Source organism: Adiantum capillus-veneris, chromosome 29, assembly GCF_014529385.1.
Source record: "Adiantum capillus-veneris isolate H3 chromosome 29, ASM1452938v2, whole genome shotgun sequence".
Lineage (NCBI taxonomy): Eukaryota > Viridiplantae > Streptophyta > Polypodiopsida > Polypodiales > Pteridaceae > Adiantum > Adiantum capillus-veneris.
The window spans coordinates 97,014,881-97,039,121 of NC_140959.1; the positions used below are offsets into that span (position 1 = coordinate 97,014,881).

General features: G+C 44.0%; 1 protein-coding gene across 2 annotated transcripts; it reads right to left on the reverse strand.

The window, feature by feature from the left end:
* Positions 1–1,306: 1,306 nt before the first annotated feature.
* Positions 1,307–23,750, reverse strand: LOC147419633 (forkhead-associated domain protein). Of its 2 annotated transcripts, XM_086505965.1 has the most exons (3): positions 23,370–23,748; positions 1,693–2,174; positions 1,307–1,602 (listed from the first exon to the last, which is right to left on the reverse strand). In XM_086505965.1, exons 1-3 carry the CDS (start codon positions 23,544–23,546, stop codon positions 1,566–1,568), a joined length of 696 nt encoding a protein of 231 aa, XP_086362091.1. In that variant the 5' UTR covers positions 23,547–23,748; the 3' UTR covers positions 1,307–1,565. The 2 variants fall into 2 exon arrangements, with proteins under 2 accessions (XP_086362091.1, XP_086362090.1); XM_086505964.1 differs by having other exon boundaries at positions 1,307–2,174; positions 23,370–23,750.
* Positions 23,751–24,241: the final 491 nt, after the last annotated feature.

Here is a 24,241-nt window from a genome sequence, read left to right on the forward strand (position 1 = left end):
CAATGACCAGCGCAATGACCATTGAAGGTTTCATTGGCTGCAGATTTGTGCTTTGTGGATAGTGAGACAGGGCTGCCTTCTACACCCTTCTACTGAGTACAGCTAACTTGGGAAATCTACTCAAAAACTAAGTGGGAAATCTCAGCACGTCCAGCGTAGAGACGTATCAAGTCACTGAATCTCAGCATGTCCAGCATAGAGACCTGTCAAGTCAGTGAATAGGCAATAGAGACGTGCTTTCAAAAGAAAGTGCCGCTCCGAAATAAGTCAGCAAATTAGAGGCAGAAATTCTCCGATGCTTGGAAGAAGCACAGCGAGAGCCCCTCCCCCCACTCCTATCACACCCCCAGTATATCGCAAACCTACACCACCTCTATATAAGACATACCCGACTCCCACACCACATGTGCCAAGGCCCCGAAGCTTAAAAGACCAAGATTTATGGATCAGTGTTAGAGGCAGAGTTGACGTCTCTAGCAGAGATAGAAGGCCCCAAGCAAGCGGACAGGCACGGTTTCAGCGACAGTTTTGTACTAACGATACACCTTGCAGTCATTTGTAGAGCAAGCACAGAAGCAAGCTCAGGGCCACTGATTATATTGCCGCTTGTGGATTTCTCATTCCATTAAAAGGGTTTTTCCAGCGTTCCATTACCACCTTCCCAACCATGACCTGTGGCTGTTCAGTTACCATTCTCTATGTTCTCATTCCCCATTCTATGCCTGTATCCTCTCAATAATAACCACCCTTCTTAGCTTCGCTGATTCTCGATGAGAAAATTTGAGGGACAAGTGCCCCTTCCACCCATGCTCTCTGGGTGAGATATGGGTTGCCTTGTCTATTGACTTTCATTCTCCAGCGTCAGCCGATTCATTCTATTGAGAGGGGCTGTCTCCCATCATGAAAACAACAATCGTTGTGAAGGAATAATGTCTAGCACTGTTTGAACAGAAATGCACTTTAAAAATAAAGGTCTCTCACATGGAGTTGCTGCTATCAGAACCAAACAGTCCACCACTTAAAATGACGAAGGCCAAGTGTTGACCTCAATCTTTCTCTCTATAGGATTACCAATCCAAAATCAATCAAGTGAATGAAGTCACCATTAACATGATCTGATCAACACTAGGGTACAACTCTAAAAGAATAAAACTGAGTAGATTCACACTCTCCAACATTGCATTAGCTGGACAGAGAATGCAAAGAACCAATCCAAAAAGTAATTCTAGAACAAAAACAGTTTAGAAGAAAAAGGTGGAGCCAACAAATGAATTTCTTTTTCAGATTCCTTTGGAGGTTTGTATCAAAGACCCAATTGAAGTAGATATAAATTCAGAGAACTGAGACTTGTACACTTTTGATTATCTTCCTGGCAATAAACCATAGTACACTTTGCTAAAGTTTCTCAAAGACAGATAGACTATACATTGTGGTGAAAACAAATTTGGGCATACCTACCTTGCAGTAGAAAACACCTACAAGTGTTGCAGAGCAGCCACTGTCACATACCACTTGAAGCCCTTGTGGTGAGCCTTCACAGTCATCTTTTCTTGATTAACAGTTACTTAACCAACGTCTTCCAGGTGAACAGCCTTTCTTATCCTGCAAGCCACTTGAAAATAAATGTTAAGGCATACCCACTGATGCTAAAACAGTACCAAAGTGATTTTCGAATGAGATTTCACTGCCGACCTGGCTCTTGCTACAAGCACATCCTGCCATATCTGTCTCACAACCGTTACTCTCTCCTTCGTGATTTTATCTACATCTTCTGACACAACCATGGTTGCAATGTTTAGAAAACCATGCAACTGCGCCTCTGCCTCTTGCAGACGATTATCAATCCCTAATAAGAAATCAGGATACATCTGTACTCTGCTTGATAGCATGGCACTCGCTGCATCAGTGCTTGGGTTGGCAGTCTCTATGGTGGCATCATCTACCCCACTGTGAGGCCTTGCAGCTTCACCATCATGATCATTGAGCGAATCCATTGAGTCAATCAAATCATTGCTTAAGTCCCCAGTTTCTTCAGTAGCAACCACTCCATCAAATGCCAAATTTTCTGCCTTTGGTGAGACTATCCTGACATTCAATGTTGTTGTACTGTTATCATCCACTGCCACAGTTGATGATAGTGAAGCTATCACCTGCAATTCTTTGCTGGAGATGGCCTGTGGCATTGTAAGCAGGGTAAGCAACAGAGATTGCTAGATGCAAACTCACAACTGGAATGCTTGCTTCAAATGAGTGTTGGAGAGGGCTGGTTTGTTGGGCCCAAAAAATCTTACGCAGTGACACCATTGCTTGGGTTGTAAGGAACTAGCTAGGTCATAGTCTCACCATTTTAACGTGGCCTATGATATGAAAGATGGTATGGTATGCATGGGATGAAAATGCAAAGAGGGGGAATTATTCCTCCTTGTTCAAGCAATGTCTAATCCCTATTCCAAAGAAGATCCAAATGGTGAAGGTATTATGTAGGTAACAAATGTAAGGTACAGGAAGAATAATGCATAACCTACAACGGACTCAGAGGTGGTGCTCCAATTTGAACAATAAGAACATGCACATGGGCAAAAATTGCCAAAAACTGTAGCGCAAAAAGCCAAAATCCGTACAACCTGCCACTCACCATGTCAGCGTGATTTACAGAAATCCAAGGCAGAGTTCAAGCTTTCGTATTTTAGGGTTTATGCCCCTCAGCCAGTGCTCTGTAAGTTCTTCGAATTGTTAGGGGTTAAGTTTTAAAAATCCTAAACTAAGGCCTTAGACCTCTCGGCTACTTCTTCAGGGTTCAAATCTTCTTGTCCTCTGGGCCAATTTCCTTCCCCAGTTGGGCATGCCACGCCACGTCACCAACTTGTGAGAGCAGCTGGTCTACAACATGGTCCATGTCAAGGTTCAAAGAACATGACATGAAAAGACCCACATCTAGACACCCATGAAACAAACGATGTACAATAAAAAATGGCACAAAAGGTAGGTCTTACTAGCATACCAAAGTGATAGGGGCAATGTCTAAACCCCCAAAATGACAAAGAAGAATAAGCATCAATCCTTAGGGCAAAGTGTTAAAGTTTATACATCTCAAGCAAATGCCCCATGTGATCCTAGCTAATGATTTGTCTTTTAGGTATTTAGTTTACTTGTTTGCCATGATTCTATGTGGGGTAATTTCCTCTGGGTAGTATATACGGCTTAAGCAAACCCATGTCCCCACTGTAAATCAATTGATTCATTGACGTGGTTGGTTGGTTCAGCAATCTCTCTCTCTTTCTCTCTCATGCATTCCCTCCTTACCCTTACGCTTCTGCGTCATCAACTTTCACAACGTATCACAGCCCTTGGCTCATTGATTGTGGAAGGTGGCTACACGGATTGGAGAGGAGCAGAGGATCGATCGCATTTCGTCCCAGCTTTTTCATTTGCGTTCTGAAACGCATGCAGGGGATCTTTGGCAATAGCGGCTCCTTGGAGCATTCTGAAACGCCCCGACTGCACTGCTACCCAACAGAGGGGGCCTCTTGACCCCAGCGTTTTAAAACACAGTTGGTAAGGCCTCATAGACAGTGGGCACACAGCCTCTACAGCCTCCCTCCCGTGCGTTTTGAGAGAGGCTGTCTGATGGAGAAGGTGCTCTCAGCTTGGCGTTTTGAAACGCTCTTGGAGGCCTGACGGGTGCTGCGCATTTGGCTGCGTTTTTAGAGCCAAGACTTCTTCTACACTACCCTTGGCAACAGCATCTTTAGACGCCCCCTATCTACTCCGACCTCCTTCACTAGCTTGTCTAGCAAATTTTTGATCGAGCTTTGCTTGTGAGTTCGGAAGCATTATAAGAGGGGCTCAAAGTCAGCCTTGAGAACTTGAAGTTTCCTTTTTCAAAACTAGTAGACGGCTCTTTGGATAGTCTTTTGGTGCAGTCTTGGAACAAGGGGAGCTTCGTCTTCTTTGCTTTGCTCTGCTAAATGGGTTTTTGGAGCAACCTGCAAGAGAGCGCCCCCATGCTCGAATGCTAGCGACAAACTGAACGGTGACAACTATGCTCATTGGAATCTTATCATGAGGAGCATCTCACATCATGCGCTGATTGGGATGCGAGTAATGCTAAGGCAATGTTAGCCATCGCAAAGTCACTCATAAAGGAAATCTCTCCAGCTGTCCAGCCTTTAAAACCTACTAGTGGAGTGTGGTCAAAGCTCTTTGGAATGTTTGATCGAGACTCTACGATGCGAGCTATCACCCTTCTTGGAAAGTTATTTTCCATCAAGTTTGAAGCCAGAAGTTCCATGCAATCTTTTCTAATGAAGGTAAAGTGATCCATGATCCTTAAAAACATGGTACGGGGGAACGGGAACGGGGAACGAGGTTGGGGTCGGGAGAGCAAAAGTTAAGGAAAGGGATGGGGAGTCGGGGCCCGCAACAACAAAAAATTTAATCATTTTTTCTCGATTGTTTTAAGCTTCACATATGTGCCATAGTGCTAAGACCACTCTGAGCATTGAATTGCATCAAGAAAGACAAGAAAAGCCACTCATAATAGCAAAATATGCCAATAAAACCATGATGGCATTGGTGCAGCCAAAGAAAGTTGATGCCAAAACAGGTAGAAAGTTGAGTCAAGGGTACTTACAGGTGTATGCCAGAATGTCAGAGCACGTATGAAGACCTAGTGCAAGCAAAGAAATCCAGATGTGTATGATTTGTGCGGTTATGCGCGCCAAATTCACGCATTTGATCCTTGAAAAAAGTGTTTTCATGTGAAGAGCCTCTTAAAACATGCAAGATAAGTTGGGTAGGTTGAGGCTATGTGGCCAATGATAGAGAGGAAAGTGGCTGAGAGACTAACTCTATTGCATGAGGGAGGCCAAAAAGTGCTATTCTGTAAAATTTCTATAAAAACGGACAGTAGAAACAAGGAAATTGTTGTTCTGAATATTTTTGAGATATTTAAGTTTTTGTGATCTGTTGTTTTTGGGGGCGGCAAGCAAAACAGAGAAGGAGAGAGAGCTTTGAGAGAGCCCCTATATGCTCCACCATAGCCCATCACTTTGGAGAGAAGCAAGCTTTGATTGCATCTTCTCTCGTGTCCTCTCTTCCCATCCCTTGTTCTTTTCTCTTCTCTTTGTGCAACGGCGTCAGTGTGTGTCTGTGTGTGTGAGCCCCTCGGTTGAATTGATGTGTGCAAAGATAGATAGATCTTAGATTTTATTATCGTCCTCGAAGGTCAAATATGACCTATGGGACCAAAGTTACATGTGATGTACTATGTGTATGGCTGATGAGTGACTCTTGATTCTTTAAAATTGTGGTGATGAGAGTCGCAATGGAGAGCCCACACTGTGGCTGGGAGAGGAAAGTGTGTAGGTCTAAGTCATGGCTGAAAATGTGGGAGAAGCAAGTTTGAATGTGACCAAAAACTGAGCACTCTAGTAGTGTGTGGTACTCAGACTCTCGAACTTGCAGTGAGCATAATGTGCATAATCGATTTGACTCTTTTCCATTGCCCCAACGCCCTGTCTCGCATCAAAGGAAATGAGAGCTAAGCCGAATGGCTGCGATAGTGCGTATCGCCAACAAGGGGATAGGCTCAAGCATGTAAGTGTGAGTACGGTTTCCTCTTTCAACAAAGAACATGGTTTTGTAGTTGAGGACAATATGGGTGGTGTAATGTATGAAGCGTGACCCACCGGATTTCTCCCAAGCCGTAAGACATTGGCGTTGTAGAAAAGCTTCATTCACTTGGGAGTCAATTGAAGCATCATGTAGCAAGTGTAATGCATCCCATCTCCCAAACCACTTCTTTATGTTTTAGATCCATCCCGTTCTCAAGATCTTGCTTTTATGCATCTTTTGAACTTTTTTTCTTGCTCCCCATGCAATTGTAGGAAGTCGATGTGAGGGGTTTTGACGCATCTTTATCATATACTCCACAACCCTTTCCATGCCCGTAACCTCAATTGGAAGAGATCTTGACTCAAGAACTAGGAGCATATATGGTGTTTTATGCAAGCATAAAAGGAGGAAGCATGATGAGGAAGTAGCAACCGGCTACAAAAATGGATACTCTTTTTGGTGTCATAATTTTCAGCCATACATAACGTTTGTACTTGTCATCTTTCACAATTGATACAAAATTTTTCAATTCTTTCTTAACCATACATACTACCTCTCCTTGCTCTCTTCGTTGCTTGAGATTCTTTAACCACATCAATGAATGTACATTGTAATCCTCCAAGCCGTTTATTTTTGTGTATCATGCTCCCAAGTTTCAACAAGAAGTGTTAGTTCATCAATGCCAACCCCGCATTCCATGGGTATCCATTAGAATTCCAAGCATATTTTCAATTGTAACTCGGTCTCATAGGTCACGCATCCCTATTTGCTCGAGGGACTTGCCTCTTCCTTGGGCACATTTTCTTCGTGAGGGATCTCCGTGTTTTTCTTATTCTTTTCCTCATATGCCTTGCCATGTATATTTTGTTGCTTAATAGTGCGATCTTCATATACAAAACATTTTGTATCACTCAAATAGATCCAACTATTATCAAGGATTGGTCTCATCCGGCATGGTACATACAATTGACCGTTCTCCCGAGCGGGGAGCTCCTTGCTTACCCACTCTATGTGCTCCATAGATCATAACTCTGGACATGCCAAAGTGGATTTTGAAGAAATCTTCAATAACAATGGCAAGAGAAGGAAGAGTCTCTAACTTCTCTTCGGGAATTCCACGAATAACAATGTTCTTAGAACGTCGCTCTCATTCCTTCAACTCCTCCACATCCACATTCTCAACATTCTTTGTTTAAACCATAGCTTGCATGAGTGAGGAATTAGGAACCACATTGTTACCACATACATCAGCCCAAGACTTGTCTGTACATACATTTTTCATTGTCGAATACATCCCGGCTCATGGTGTCAAATTTCTCCTCTTTCAATACATGGTCATGCTCTACTTTGCTCATGCGCTCCTTCAAAGCATTCAAGTCCACAAGAGAGCGTTTACATCTCTTGACTTCCTCTTCAAGTTGCATCAAACGTGTTGTTTACATCTCAAGTGTCCTCTTGAGATTCTCATTCGCCTTGTTTGTTTACGGTCTCTTGCAACGATACCAAGTACGCCATGATCATGGTTTCTGATGTCGTTGGTTGGGTGGTTGTGTTGCTATCTCCACACTTAGGAGATTTTGGATCATTTTCCACAATGGTTGTGGACCTTGTTGAAGAAGAAGAACCCTTGCGAGTGCTGGAAGACATTGTATGTAAAATAAGAGATGAGAGTCAACTTCCCTGAACCTGTTCACTTCAGAAATACTGCTACAGAAACGCCTTTCATGACTCTGAAAATTTTTGCCTTTACATCAATGCATACAGGGTGTCGTGCTCTACGATTGAGGCTATAGATCACCCAAATTGGAGTTCCAATGAAGAAGTTATGATCAAAAGAGTGAACTGTTGTCTACTAGGTCAAAAAATGGTTGCACTAGGGGCGAGGGGGGGGGGGGAGAGAGAGAGAGAGAGAGAGAGAGAGAGAGAGAGAGAGAGAGAGAGATGTTATGTGTGTGGTTGAGAATCAAGAAAGCAATTAAGCCCGATTGGAATGCAATAAGCTACACATTTGTGTGTGATTGTGGATTGGGGAGTGTGCGGACAAGTGTTCGCAATAAATTTTTGATGTTTGATGTGTTTTCTCGAGAGGATCAGGGTGTTGTGATTCCACCTAAGATATAGAGAAGCATGCGTGTGTTGTGAAGGAGTACGAGCGGAAGTGCGACGCGAGAGAGAGTGCGAGAAGAAGAGCACGACGATATGGTGAACTCGCTCTACTGTAATGTGTAGAGCATAGTGAGTTCTTATTAGGTTTTTACAAAAGAATATATGTACATACCTGGCGGCCCGCCCACTTACCTGGGCGACCACATTGGACTTTATACCCCAACAACCTCCCACTTAAAGTCCAATGTGGTACTTTAAGTGTGAGAGAAGCTACTATATAAGCTAATATACAAGAGATGTAGAGAAGTGATGTACTACCCTACACCTAATTGCTTGCGAAAATGCGCAAAGCTCTCTAAGGGAAGTCCTTTTGTAAGTAGATCAGCAGGATTTTCTGTGGTGTGAACTTTGACAAGATGAAGTTGCTTATCCTCGAGCATTTCCCTGATGAAATGATACTTCACATCCACATGCTTTGTCTTTGAGTGATAAACTGGATTGCGAGCCAATTGTATAGCACTTTGACTATCACAATATAACACAGGCATCTCTTCTTTGATTCCCACATCTGTTACTAGTCGATTAAGCCAAATTGATTCTTTGCATGCCTCTGATGTTGCAACATATTCAGCCTCTGTAGTAGACTGAGTAACATAATCTTGTAATCTAGAACGCCATGATACTGCTCCACCAGCCAATGTAAAGACATACCTTGACGTAGAACTTCGGTTGTCTAAGTCACCTGCATAATCTGAGTCTATAAAACCCTTTACACTTAGCTCCTGACTCCCATAGCATATACGCATCCTCTTTGTAGCTTTCAGGTATCTCAATATTCCTTTCACTGCCTCCCAATGTTTCTTGCCTGGGTTTGACATGTATCGACTTACTACTCCCACTGCAAATGCAATGTCTGGGCGAGTAGCAATCATTGCATACATCAAACTACCCACTGCAGACACATATGGAATCTTACCCATTTCAGCCTGTTCTTCCTCAGACACAGGACAATCTTGTTTGCTAAGTTTCACATATGGTGGCAATGGAACACTCAATGCCTTTCCCTTCTCCATATTGAAACGTTGCAAAACCTTGTCAATATACTCTGTTTGAGATAACCAAATCAACTTCTTTGATCTGTCTCTCTCAATGCGCATACCAAGTATATGACTTGCCTCACCCATGTCTTTCATGTCAAACGATTTTGCCATCTTTGACTTCAAAGCTGAAATTTCTTCCAAGTGCTTGCCAGCAGTCAACATGTCATCCACATATAAAATAAGGATCAGCCAACTACCATCCTTAGCCTTCTTTGTATATAGACAGTGATCGAACTCACTACGTTTGTAGCCTTGAGAAAGCATAAACTTGTGGAATTTATGGTACCATACCCTCGGTGATTGTTTTAAGCCATAAAGACTCTTTAACAACTGGCATATCCAATCTTCCTTGCCTTTCTCAACAAACCCTTCTGGCCGCTGCATGTAAATTTCCACATCTAAATCACCATGCAAGAACGCTGTCTTGACATCCATTTGGTGCAACACCAAATCTAATATGGCAACCAATGCAAGAAAGCATCTCAATGTAGTCATCTTGACCACCGGAGAGAAGACTTCATCAAAGTCAATGCCTTGTTCTTGCTTAAAGCCCTTGGCAACAAGCCTTGCTTTGTACTTTGGCTGACTATCATGAGCGGTGATCTTATACCTGTAAACCCATTTACAAGGTAGAGCCTTTTTGCCCTGTGGTAATTTAACTAGCTTCCATGTCTTGTTTTTATGCAGAGCTGTCATCTTTGACTGCATGGCCAATTGCCAATTCCCGGAGTCCTTCATTTGCACTGCTTCCTTGTAACATGAAGGCTCATTGCAATCAGTCAACATGACATAGTTCATAGATGGAACAAACCTATCAGGAGGTCGCGTGACACGTCCAGATCTACGCACAATAGGTGGCTCAGGCTCAGCCACAACCTGTGGTTCCACTCTATCCTGTCCTTGCTCCTCTTGAGCCCTGACATTTTGTCTTGCACGTGCAGGTCCATCTTCTTGGAAGACAACTCTTCTAATCTCCTCAACCCTCTCTGGTTTAGAATGATATTTGGATTCATTAAAGTGAACATCATTGCTGCGGACAACCTTTCTGGATTCGGGATCCCAAAGTCTGTACCCCATCTCACCAGAATTACAATAGCCTAGAAAGATGCACTTTCTACTCTTTGGCTCAAGTTTGTTCCTAAATTCCTTTGGAACGTGAGTATATGCCTCACAGCCAAAGATTCTGAGATGCTTGTATGAGGGCATTTTGCCTGACCATACCATCTCTGGCACTGAATCCTTCTTGCAAAACCTTGCTAGGAGATCTATTACAAGATGAACAGTTGTTGATACAGCTTCAGCCCAAAACCCATTTGGCAGTTGTGCATTAGACAACATACTTCTGACCTTCTCTTGTATGGTCCTATTCATCCTCTCAGAAACACCATTTTGAGGAGGATTGTAAGGAGCAGTAAGTTCACGTTTTATACCTTTTGACTCACAAAAGTCCTGAAAGGCCTTTGAAACATACTCTCCACCATTGTCAGTGCGTAAGCATTTAAGCTTCTTGCCACTCTGATTCTCCACAAGTGTCACAAACGTTTTGAAAACACTAAACGCTTCATCCTTGTGCTTGAGAAAGTAAACCCATACTTTCCTCGAGTAATCATCTATAAATGTCATAAAGTAAGAAGCTCCCCCTAGAGATAGGTTAGGCATAGGTCCACACAAATCACTATGAACAAGTGCCAACTGTGTATCTCTTCTACTGCTTCTATGCTTATGTGGCTGCTGTGTTTGCTTACCATACAGACAATGTTCACAGAATTCAAAATCATTAAATGAAAAGCCAGGCAAATAACCAGAACGAGACAAGATTTCCATTCCCTTCTTGGACATATGTCCTAACCGCCTATGCCACAAAGAAACGTTCGGCTGCTCGGCTACATTGATTACATTTTTAGAGACATTTGATACATAAATCATGTAAAGTCCTCCAGACTTTACTCCATGTGCTACTGTCATAGAACCCTTGGATATCTTCCACATGTTCTGTCCAAAAGTGGTGACGTAGCCAGCATCATCAAGTAAACCTGTGTTGATCAAGCTCTTTGTAATTGCGGGAACATGTCTCACATTCTTCAGCGTGAAAGAAGAGCCATTCTAAAACTTCAATTGAACATCTCCAACACCTAAGATCTCACATGTCTGCCCATTGCCTAGCCGAACATGATCTTTAGTGGTCACATAAGAGGTAAACCACTCCTTGTTTGGAGACACATGAAGTGATGCCCCTGAGTCTATAATCCAGTCACTCAGTGCATTTCCATCAGATGCTGTAAGAAGAGCTGAGTCCATTGTATTCTTCAAGAAGTAGATGTCTCCTGACACTAGACTGTCATCCTCTGCAACAGTGTTTGTCACATTTATTTCTTGAATCTTCACTGAGGACTTGTTCTTCTCACCATGGTCTTCAGCTTTCTCTTTGCCTTTTTCTGCTTTCCATTCTTTGCAGTCTCTTTTCATGTGACCCTTCTTGCCACAATGGTAGCATTCTATGTCACTCTTGCCTTTAGCACTGCGGGACTTGCTACGAGACTGATTCCTCTTTCCACCTTTGTACTTTTCTTTGGTCCTTCCCTTGACAACTAAGGTTGTTCCTTTGCCTTTGTCCATTGTCTTTCTATTGGTTTCTTCAGTAAGCAGACTTCCTTCTACACCTGCTATGTTCAAACCATCTGGAGGTGCAGAATTACTCAAAGCTGTGCGAAAAGTGTCCCAACTTTCCGGCAATGTGATCAACAGGAACATAGCTCTAACAGGTTCATCAAACTTGACACCTTGAGCTGACAACTGACTATAGATTGTGTTGAATTCATTCAGATGATTGTACATAGGTGTCCCTTCTTTCATCTTCAAGTCAACAAGCTTCTTAAGCCAGTATACCTGTTAAGCTGCACTCTGCTTCTCATAAAGATCACTCAGCTTTAACCATGCTTGATAAGCCGACATCTCGTCTGCTACATTGAAGTAAACGCTTTCTGCCAAAGTCAACATAATGGTAGAAAGTGCCAATTCATCCATTTCGCTCCATTCATCTTCGTCCATATCTTCTGGTTTTATCCCCTTGAGCTTTATAGGTTTTATCTGCTTCTTTTGTACCAACACGTGCCAAATCTGCTTCTTCCACCATGGGAAATTGGTTCCATCCAGCTTCTTGATATTGTAAAGAGCAGTGTCCTGTGATCCAGCCATAGCTACGCTTCACAGTGGTTTACTTTCCTGGGAAAAATTCGGCAAAGTTTCCCCTGTAAACTGACCTCTGAACCAATATCAACCTGTCAAATGAACCAAGAAAGCTTCAGATTTTGCATAAATTTCGGCAGAGTCTCCTTTGTAAAATGGCTCTAGTGTACTCAAAAAACAGACCAAAAAACAGCTCAAAAAACACTGTCTCTCTGACACTGTAAGCTGCGGTTAATAAGCTGCGGGTAAACCTGTCCTGCACCTGTACTGTCTCTCACTGTCCTGTCACTGTCCTGTAAGCATAGACTGCGACAATGCCTCAATGGCAGTAAAGCAAAGATGTAATCCCAACTGTATAACTCACAGTCAATACATCCTAGCTGCCTATCTAAGGGTGCTCGAGGGATCGCTCCAAGACCTGTATCACCGAAAGGATCTCAACATTCGAGAATCCCCCGGCTCAATAAAACCTCACTCGACCCTCAACAAAGGCTGCAGTAAATCTGACAGTAGATAGACTTCCCACAAAGTCATACATCCACAAATTTCCCACTTTATGTTGTAACCGCTGCGGCGGTTGTTAGCTGCGTGACTCACAGCCAGCAAACCCTCAACAAACATACATCATCTCTGACAATACATCCCATGTGGAAGTATCTGCAATGTCAGGATGAAATCTGGAATATCAAGCAGCAAACACAAGCTACCTGATGAACTAGTGGATGTCGCCTACAGTCTGTGTGTAGATGCGCCCGTGTCGTATGTGACACGCCTCCAAGAACTGTGAGCCGTCCTTCGATGTGTAGACAGCCACAAATCAACACTCTGGGAGTGTCGATATCCTCAGCACCTGCAGTCGTAGGCTGAAAACCCCAAATTTGCACAGTCGGATCTGCACCTGCTGAGACCACGTAGTCGAAAATGGCCTGCGCAGACCTTTGTCGAAGCCGAACGGTGGCCGAGATGACCTCAGAATGAAATTCTGACAACACCAAGCCCTTCGGGCTGTCCCACGAGATTTGGGGCCGTGTCTTTGCCTGTCGAATTTCACTCCAATCTGAGCTGGTGACTCTAGCTTCCTGCAGTGCTGTCCCGAGCCTCGATTTGAGCTCTGATACCAGTTGAAGGAGTACGAGCGAAAGTGCGACGCGAGAGAGTGCGAGAAGAAGAGCACAACGATATGGTGAACTCACTCTACTGTAATGTGTAGAGCATAGTGAGTTCTTATTAGGTTTTTACAAAAGAATATGTGTACATACCTGGCGGCCCGCCCACTTACCTGGGCGACCACATTGGGCTTTATACCCCAACATGTTGTCGGGTGTGTTTCCCCCTCTTTCCCTTCCAACCTTACGATGAATACAAGTAGATAGGACATGGCTCAAGGGCTCAAGATGACAAGTGCAACAAAAAGCTAAAGCCTAAGTAGGGAGGGAGTGAGGCTTGCACCCACAATTATCAATGGCACATCAAACCCCAAAAGTGCTTGCCTCATGAGAAGGCAGAATATGAATCTCCACATCCTGAGAGTCGAAGTCATTAAGGCGGCTGAGATCAGGAGTCCCCCTCTTCCTCTGCCTGTGTCTATACCTCATCTTTTGAATGCTCATTGACCCAAGTAGCCTTATCTTGCGTCATCTCCCACTTAGTTTAGGGATTTGCCTCTTTGGCTGTTTCTTGTAAAGCATGCGCAAGTTAGCCCTCACAAACACTAAATCATTGGCCCTTTGAAGTTTGGACCCCAAGACGGTTCCTCTTCCTAGAGGCAATGTAGTTGTACACACTCCAAAGTTGCTTCAACCAACTTCCTTGGCATGGCACTTCGCGTATCTGCAACTAGGAGTAGATGTAATGTTGTTAACATAGTCACAATCGTGACACAGCGTGCTAGTATGAGGAGATGGCATCATGGTTTCAGGCGCATGGGTTCAGCATAGACAGGTTGCCACCCTTCTAATACTCACTGGATGCACCATCTCTCACTCTTACACAATCCCAGATCACCAGGCTCATCCGCCAGGAATTGACTGAGCTAGACACCAGGAGGACATGGATACAGCCAACACAGGAGTTGGGCACGAAGATGGCTTTCTACAGAGAGCATCTTCTTCAGCTTATGGAGGACAGTTTTGTGACGAGACCCAGATACATGGACACCCACCTGTCTCATGGGATACGATGTGCTATTGGCCAGATACGCACATCTTCACGCTAGCTGCGGATTGAGACTAGGAGATACAACGGAGTACTAGCAGAGGCCAGGACATGCCCCTTGTGTGACATGGCGCTTGAGACAGAGTTGCACTACACATGCCGCTGCCCCGTCTACTACGAGATACGAGGCCGCTTCCATTGCTTGTTTAGAGAGGGTTTTGGACCACTCTCCAAAGTCATGGGGTACGAGGATCAGAGATGCCTAGGTTTATTCTTGCTCGAGCTGCGCGGACACAGAGATAGCCTAATGAGAGGAGAGGCTAGCCAATCTTAGAGACAGATCAAACAGATTTCTTTAGAGCAGACACTGGACAACCGGAGGAGCTACTCCCACATCAGAGCTCACATTCGTCTCGCACCAGAGGCACACTGATCGATCGAGCGATTGAGCTGGACAGATCCAGACGCCCACAACTGCGGAGAACTACACAGCATCGACGGAGGCTGCATCAGAAGATTCGAATCACTTTGGCCAGGCATGCACGACGCCCGGTCAGACTACTGACCATGGAGGAGATTGATGAGATCCGCCAGCGACCGATGTTGGATCTCTTGTGATTTAGCTATTTAGCTATCGTAGCCAGCTGCTTACTTTGCTTAGTTCACATCGAGTAGCTTAGATTTCCTTAGTATTTTTGTTTTGTTATGTTGTTATTTTGTAACTCTGACTTTGTATCAAATCCACCACATTGTAACTTTCTGGTCTCATAGGTGACTTTGGCCTTTTGAAGACGTTAATATAACATTTCATTTCTCTCTCTCTCTCTCCCCCCCCCCCCATCCTACGCTTCCACATCGTCGACTTTGACACAGAGAACCCATTATTGCATTCTTTAAGATGAGCCTAGTAAGCTCATGTGTGGCATACATGCCTTTGTCATTAATTGAATGCCTTCTTCCTCTACTTCAATTTTGGTCCATACATTACTCTGCAAAATACCATCATGGCTATTAAAATGACAGCTCAAGTGAAAATTGTTGTGTTGATAAGCACATTTTGAAATACGTCTGCGAGTTGTGTGTAAATTGGGAATGGGTACAAACAAAATATGAACCACCTTAATTTCCAAAAACTGGAAAACCCCCCGACATGCCTAGAATCTAGAAAAGCCTCACAAGACTGGGCATAGCCACAAAGACGCCCTCACTCACAAGTCTAAACAGGGAAACCCAGGAGATGACCTCCAAAACTAACAGTCCATACCTATCAATCATGTATTGATCACGTGTCATGACAAACAAAAAGCCAGCTCATATGAGAGGCACTACAGCATCCTCATTGGAAGAAAGCTTTGGAGCAAAAGATTGAGGTCAATGAAAGGAATGGATCTTGAGAAGTGGTCTCTTGGAGAGCCAACTGAAAGGTGATTGGAGAGAAATGAGTGTCTGTACAAATTTCCACAATGATGGGGTGGCAAGACTAGGCTAATAACCAAGGCTTTGCATGCTAAGTGCTGTGGGGTGGGCTATGACAACACATTTTCTCCGAGTGCTTGAATGGCACGTATCTGGTTTGTTTATGCTCTGTCCAGTGAGAAAAGTGGGCCATTTTATCAGATGAATCAAAAAATGTCAAGAAGGTGGTGTAAAGCAGTCTTCCCAACTTTCATAAATCCAAATACAAAAGGATGGGTACAAGCTGAAAAGGGCATTCTAAGCCCTGAATTAGGCACGTCCTCGAGCACAGAACTAGAGGATAAAGATCTTTTTTCAATGGCAGTTTGATTTACCTGATCCACAGCATATCTCTGTGTAACAAACTTGGACACTCCAAGTCAAGAATCAACCGCGACAGCACCAAATAACCACTTCAAAAAAATTCACAGATCACAATAGATTTGCACTGGCCCGGCGGAGTTCCGTGCCTAGAGATATTGGCCCCAAAGACTGGCGCCCCTTTCGGTATTTCTTTTTATATTAATCAATCATCAAAGTACAAGAGAGCGGTAGGGTTTCACTCTCAGACTCTGCGTCCAGATGCTCTGAGAAGTGAGGCCCTCACCACTAATTTAAAGGTTACAAGGGATGCCCAAAAGCAGAGCCCCAAAAGCTTTTAAAATCAAAAGCATCAGTTCTCTCTCTCTCTTAGAGAGTCTTTTCTCTTTTTTTTATAGAAAAAAAAGCAAAAGCAAAATTCGCGTTGCTCATCATTTTCCAAAATATATATATATATATATATATATATTTATTTTTTAATAATCCGCCTCCGCGATTTCCGGAAATTAGGGTTTTTGGCAGAAATTAGGGTTTCTGCTGTCCGCCACGTCATCACTTTGTGACATACCCCCCTCTTGAAAGCATTGTAATCGACCGCGATTACGCCTGCAAAACCGACAAAAGCCATAACCCGTCTTAGCAGACACTGACTGTTAGTACCTACGTACTAGGAACGCACATCTAGCACATGTACAAAATCGACAGTCACATCACAGGACATCACCAGACATCACAGGACATCACATGACATTCAACATTCATTCGGATCTTAGACCATGATTTATCGGCAATGTAGCTAGCAATCACATCTAGGTCCAATCGGGACCTCATCGATGTCCGATTGACTAACCCCTATTGCAACCATGTCTATTCGAGATCAATCAGACCAAAATGCTGCAGTCATTTCGGCTATCAGTTCCTGCACTCACAAGAAGTCAAGAACAAATCAGTATCATAATCAGGAATTCCATTTCATAAAGTCATCCAGCAGAATACTGTCAGCTCTCAGTATCCCTGAAGCTCAAAGAGACATCAGTGACTTTAGTATCAAAATCGAGGCATCTGTTGACAAAGGAGCGGAGTAACTCCCCTCTTGTGCATCCCACTGCACCAGATCTTCGGCCAAGCTGAGTTTCTGGGTTCCGTTTGGAGTAGACTATGCTAAACCAAAACATCGAGGTAAAGTTTCACAATCTGAGGAGTATCTGCTAGGTCCTCCTCCTCCATCCACTTCGCATCAAATGCAGGAAAGTTCTTGAACTAAACCAAGAACCGCCTTCGGACTTTACCTTTCTTCGTATCGTTATGTGCCAAAATCTGTTCAGGAACAAGGATCTCCTCGTTTTCTTCCACTTCGGGTTGCTCATCAGGCTCCCCATCATCAGGCACATCACCCTTAACAGGGTTCAAGAGACTCACATGCAATGCATTGTGAATCCTCCAAGTATCTGGCAGTTTCAATCGGAAGGAGACATCATTTATCTTGTCAGTAATCTGGAAAGGTCCGTAGTATCACATACTAAGCTTTGGAAAAAGCCTCTCCTTTCCCTTTTTCTTTCTTAGGCGTGCCTTCTCAAGAGTAAGAGCACCCAATCATCCTCCTTCAGTTTCTAGTCGCGACGGTGGCGATCCGCTGCCTTTTTCTGTCGTTCTTGAGACTCCTGCAAAGTCTCGCGAACCTTGGCAAAAGCCGTATCCAAATCTCGCGAATATTCATCCGCTTCAAATTTCTAATCTTTCGTGCTCAGGAAGGATGGAACCTTCGCAGCAGTTTCAACAATCTCACATGGCGTCTTCCCCGTCGAAGAGTGTATCGTGTTATTGTAGGCCAATTCCACCAAAGGTAAGTTCTTTTCCCATTGAGTCTTCTGATGCGAGATACAAGACTTCAATAAATCTAAAATCACTGAATTGGCAATCTCAAATTGCCCGTCAGTCTGCAAGTGGAACGATGACGAGAACTGCAACCGCGTGCCAATGTTCTCCCAAATTGCCTTCCAAAACAAACTCATAAATCTGGGGTCTCTGTCGGAGACAATCGTCTCAGACGTGCCATGTAATCGGAAAATCATCGTGATCATTCTGTATTCTCGGGAGATCAAAAAATGAAATCCATTTCAATATTTTCCCAGAGGGGTGGGTATGGGTAAAGGCTGTAACAATCCCTGTGCCTTATGCCTGTCAAACTTGACCTTCTGGCATACCAAGCAACTGCGCACAAACTCTTCCATATCCTTCTTCAGTCTCCGCCAAAAGAAATCTCTCTCTACCCCTTTCATGGTGGTAGCAATGCCGCGGTGACCCGTAAAAGGTGGACAGTGGCAATCAATCATAACCTTTTCCCTCAACGGCTGTGTAACGCACAACATAGTCTTTTTCATCAAGTAGCCTTCCCGAAGGGAGTATCCAGCTACTGTCTCCCCATCCTGTATCCGTGTGAAAATATCTGCAAAATCTGTATCTGTGGCACACTGATCGACCATATCCTCGAAGCTCCTATGATGTATCGCGGAAATAGCCAGAACCAACGGTTTCCGAGACAAAGCATCTGCCACCACATTCTTCTGTCCCTGCACATGGACAATCTAGAAGTGGAACTGTGACAAGATGTTCACCCACCGCATCTGCTTTTCCGAAAGCTGCTTCTGTGACAAGAAGTAGCGCAATCTCTGATGGTCTGTAAAGACAGTAAAATCCGCTCCGAGTAGGTAATGCCGCCACTGAGTAAGAGCATGGATAACCGCCAAAAGCTCTTTCTCATAAATCTGTGTTGTCATCTCCGGCCTAGAGAACAAACGGCTCTCGTAAGCTATGACATGGCCTTCTTGCATCAAGACCGCACCCAGACTACGACCACAAGCATCACAATATACTTCAAATGACTTCTGCAAGTCCGGCAAAGTCAAAATAGGTCTCGTAGTCAATTTCTCTTTCAATGTCCGAAAGGCAGTCACCTCTGTGGGTCCCCACGAAAAAGGTACTCCTTTCTGTGTCAAGGTATGCAAAGGGGAAGCAACCTCTGCAAACTTTCGTATGAACCGCCTGTAGTACGAACACAGTCCCAAGAAGCTTCTAGCTTCATGGACATTCCTCAAATCGGGCCAATCACGGATAGTCTCTATCTTGGCTGGCTTCATTTGCACTCCTGCTGTTGACACAATGTGTCCCAAAAAGTGTATCTCTGGTAGGAGAAATTCACTTTTCTTAGCATTAATCACTAATGCGTGATCTCGTAATGCCTGAAAGACTTGAAGCAGATGATCTCTGTGTTCTGCCTCATTCTTCGAGAAAACAATGATGTCGTCAAAGAAAGTGCCAACAAATAGCCTGTACTCTCGAAAAATCCTATCCATCATCCGGTTAAATGTCGCAGGAGCATTGGTTAAGCCAAAAGGCATCACCAAAAACTCAAATAACCCAAAAGTCGTCCGAAAAGCTGTCTTGTAGACATCTCCTGGCGCTATCCTGATCTGATGGTATCCACTCTTCAAGTCAATCCTGCTAAAGCACGAGGATCCCTGTAACCTGTCGAGTATATCATCGATCCTAGGAATCGGAAATCTATTCTTGATGGTGATTTCGTTGAGAGTGCTATAATCGATGCACATTCTCCAAGATCCGTCTTTCGTTGAGTTCATAATCTTTTCATTCTGTACTCGGCTCACACAATAAGGTGGCCGATTCGGTGGCGTGCTTCCAGATATCAGATCAATGGTATGATCTTCAAGCCCTCTCAAAAGCAATCGGCATGAGCGTGGAGAAAAAAAAAATAAAAAAAAAATCTTGGCGTTCTTTTCTTCAGGTCAAAACATATTCAACCTTTATCCATCGTTCAATTCTCCCAAAAGAATGAGTAAGAAAACTGAAGTTCATCAAGTACAATCTCTAAGCCCTTCATTTATCAAAGTCACTTTCTCGGCCCGGTAGTCAACCACGGCGTAGTTCTTGTGGTACCAAGGGATCCCGAGTAGAACGTCACTCACGTGCCCTGAACACCCCTGTCATTGCAAACGAAGTTTGCCAATGCTCGGTGTAATGGCAACATCCCATCCGGGTGTCAGTCGAACTACCTCCGCCTGTGGCGTCAATCTGTCGGGCGTAGTTCCAAATCGAGCCGCCAATTCCAAGTGAAAAGAAGTTGGCCTTGGCTCCTTCAAAAGAGCTTCCTGATCCTTCACTTTGCCCTAAAAAAAACGGCAAAGTTTGTACTTTCATTCATTTGATTCGGTGCAAGTCCCACGCCATGTGGTACCAGTTCTACTTTTCTATCTGCCTTTTCTGCCACATTCCTCAGCTGCTCTCGAACTCTCAGACCTGTCGTCGTCTTTATCATTCTGTTCTTTCTGTGCCTTATCAGGGCACTTCGCGGAAATATGTCCATGTTCCCCGCATCCAAAGCACTTCCCCTCTCTGATGAAGCGAGCTCTCTCCTCAGGAGTAAGCTTGGGTCGCGCATCCTTTTTTTTTTTCTCTGGGTTGCTCTTTTTCATTCTACTTTCATTCCCAGAAGTCTGTTCGGCTCGTTGTGTCATTGCCTCATCTGTGGGGTAGGTCGGACTGCCAGAGTGAATGGCAAAGCCCCGCTTCGCATGACTCATCAACTCCTGAATAGAAGCTGACTTCTGTTCCAAGCAGTGATCTCGGATCTCTGTAGGTAGACCCAAGGTAAACCGCTCAATCTGTTCTCTGAACGAGATCTTCTTGAATGAAGAGGTGGGTAGAAAAGAGCTCCAGAATCTTTCACAATAAGAATTCACTGTATCGCTCTTGGTCATCCGGAGATGGTTCCAAGCAGCTCGTATATCTTGCTCAAACTCTTGAGTCAACCAAGAAGAAATAAAAAGCCTCTTGAATTTCAGCCATGTAACTGGCACAGTCTTGCTTAATAGAAGCGTGGACCACCAAGTATGAGCATTCCCCTTAAAGTAAGAGGCAGCTCTCCGAATCTTGGAGTGCTCTGAATAGCGTCCTCCCGCGAAAGCGATGTCAAACTGCTGTATAAAAGACAAAGCCTTCGAAGCATTTGAATATCCTGAAAAGTATCAAACTTGATCGAGTGGCCACCTTCCTTAAACTCTCGGACTTTCTTGCTTTTATCTTCGAGAAAGTCATACTGGTTGGCTTTGTAAAAATTCTTCTTGTTCGCATAAAACTTTCCGTCATCGGAATCTGAGCTGTCTGTAGACGAGTCCTCAGTAGAACTGTCAGTCTCTGGGCAAGATGTAGCCTTCTTTGCCTTTTTCTTGCCCGTTCCGAAGCTTTGTGTCTTGCTTCGCTTTTTGCTTTTTTCTGTCTTCTTCGCTCTAATCCGAGGAGCTAGAAGAACTGTCAGAAGAAGAGGAAGAAGAACTGGGTACTCCTTCAAATCGAACACGCTTCTTCCGTTTCTTTGCCTTGTCAAATGTCAACCAACGACCCAAATATCCCGGGAAGTCAATGCCTTTCTTCTGCTTTTTGCCGTGCTTTTTGGCTTTCTTTTGCGTGTCAAAAAGCTGAGCAATCCGTGCATCAACCACGTTCTCCAGTTCCTTCTCCGTATATTTCTTGGAGGCAGAAGGTTTCTTGAGAGCGGGTTTCGGGAGTGGTGTTGTGGTTCTCTTCCACTCCGTCTGTACCTCTTCCAAAGAGGTCTGGTTCATATATTTTGCCATCTTCGGGTCCTTGGCAAAATTGAGCATCATCTTTGTTGCATCGCCGATCAATTGACGACACTCCATCTCTGTTTGCTCCGCCTGAGTAGGCCGAGGCGGGCCATACTCTCTGCCTGAATCTTCGTTGTGATCCCAGCCCGCATCTCCAAATGCAGAGGGAGTCGACTGATCATTGCCTGAAGCCATAGGTGCCGCGGAAAAAAATTCGGGGATCGGATTTCCCGTAGAAGAGAAATCGGCCGTGCTCTGATACCACTGTAACAAACTTGGACACTCCAAGTCAAGAATCAACCGCGACAGCACCAAATAACCACTTCAAAACAATTCACAGATCACAATAGATTTGCACTGGCCCGACGGAGTTCCGTGCCTGAGATATTGGCCCCAAAGACTGGCGCCCCTTTCGGTATTTCTTTTTATATTAATCAATCATCAAAGTACAAGAGAGCGGTAGGGCTTCACTCTCAGATTTTGCGTCCAGATGCTCTGAGAAGTGAGGCCCTCACCACTAATTTAAAGGTTACAAGGGATGCCCAAAAGCAGAGCCCCAAAAGCTTTTAAAATCAAAAGCATCAGTTCTCTCTCTCTCTTAGAGAGTCTTTTCTCTTTTTTTTATAGAAAAAAAAGCAAAAGCAAAATTCGCGTTGCTCATCATTTTCCAATATATATATATATTTATTTATTTTAATAATCCGCCTCCGCGATTTCCGGAAATTAGGGTTTTTGGCAGAAATTAGGGTTTCTGCTGTCCGCCACGTCATCACTTTGTGACACTCTGCAGATACATTTACAGCAGCCATTGTGCTTTATCTCAATGATCCTAATGTGTGCCTTTTTTGCTCATGTCGACTTGAGAGTTTGTAAATGCTACTCACCATTGAAAGATGGTAGGAACACTCGTTTGGTAGATGAATGCAAGGTTCGACCTAAGCTTCCTAGTTGGTCTTTTGGTAGGTTTAAAGAGTCAGCCTGCGACCCACAAAAACTCATTGGCAGGCTGGTCTTGCGGTATTTGTGGGTTACTCCAGATCGCAGACTGTTCATTGCAGCCCAGGAAAACTCATCGCCAGACGATTGGAAAGAGGTTGGGCTGGCAGGTGACTCTAACTCGGTAGGAGGCTATGATACACAAAAGTTGCTGGTTAGAACCAAAGGCAGGTTCTATGAGTCAGTCCCTGCAAACTAATAAGCAGGCTGAGACGCAGATCTTGCAGTATTTGTGAGCTACTCTACATCCAAGGCTGTTCCAGGAAGGATGTTGGTCTGACTCCAATTGATCAGGAAACTATAATACACAGAGCGCGACTACAGGAAACTGCTTTACCATATGAGTAGCGAGAAGCGACCGCCTTATCCTCTACAGAAGTGGAGTATAGAGCAGCTTGTTTCATGATTTGCATGGCGATTTGGGTTCAGCTATCGCAAGGAGAGCTTGGGCATCCAGAGAGAAGCGTTCTATTAATCATAGTGCTAATTTGAGTTGCATTGCCACTGCTGAGAATCAGATATTTCATGCTTGGCGCCACTGACCCAGCTGATCCCTTTTCATTTAGCTAAAGCGAGGATCCCATGAAAAAGACAGGTGGATACAATCACTGGCAGTAGAGGCCACCTATTTGGATACGCTATTTCTCTTCTCCTCCCCCCCCAACACACCCCCGGCGCCCCTCCAGCCCAGAAAAGGGAAAAAAGACAAAACACTATGTATAAATAGGGAAAATCAGAGGCGTAAATGCATAAGTGGCATTGACTTGACCAAAGAAAAGGTCTAAAGTCTTACTTCACCAAGCTTGTTACACAGCTCTTCAAGAAGCTCAGCCCTCTGCTTTGACTTCTCCAATGCTTGCATGACTTTCTGCTTTTCTGCTATCAACTGTCTAGCGCTTCCTTCTTTGCCAGATTTTAAATCAGTAATAGCCCGCATCCTCAAATTCTCGACTGTCTCTGTAAGCCTCATAAACCTTGCTCTTGCAGCATTTGCTGGGAACCAACCACGATAGAACCCAAACAATTTTCAGTTCTCAATAACAAGCAGGGGTGTATTTACATAAAACACACACAAGACAGCATGCCTCCATGCTGCGAATCCAACTCAAAGACACACAACAAAACGTATTACAGGGTGGAGCTTGACAAAAATAGCATATCTAAGGTCTACATATTAAACTGGAACACGGCTTTTACATTCGGCTTGCAATTTACTAAAGTTGTGAAAGTAGATTACCTAGTACCAGCTAAAGTGCCAACTGATTGCTCTAACCTTGCTTTGATATTGAATGCTCGAGTTTTAGGATTCAAAACACTTTGTCTAAAACAACAGCAGCTCACTCAACCCCTTGCTCTACCAAACATAAACTTGAAATTCTGACTTTTAAAGCATTGATACGTGCATTGCAGCCCTTCTTGACAATATACGCAACAGCAACACTCATGATACATGTGTTGGGGAAATATCCCCAGAGTGATCTCAAGTCCCAAAGCTTCAAATTTTTCTGGCAGTAATCTAATTATATTCAACCATTTGTGAATCCATAGCAAAAGCAACATTTCATGATATGTACATGGGATCAAAGGTCTCCTTGGAGCATGCACTTTAGGCCAGTTAATAAGCATTATGGGAATCAACAAAAACACACTTAAAGCTTCAAATTT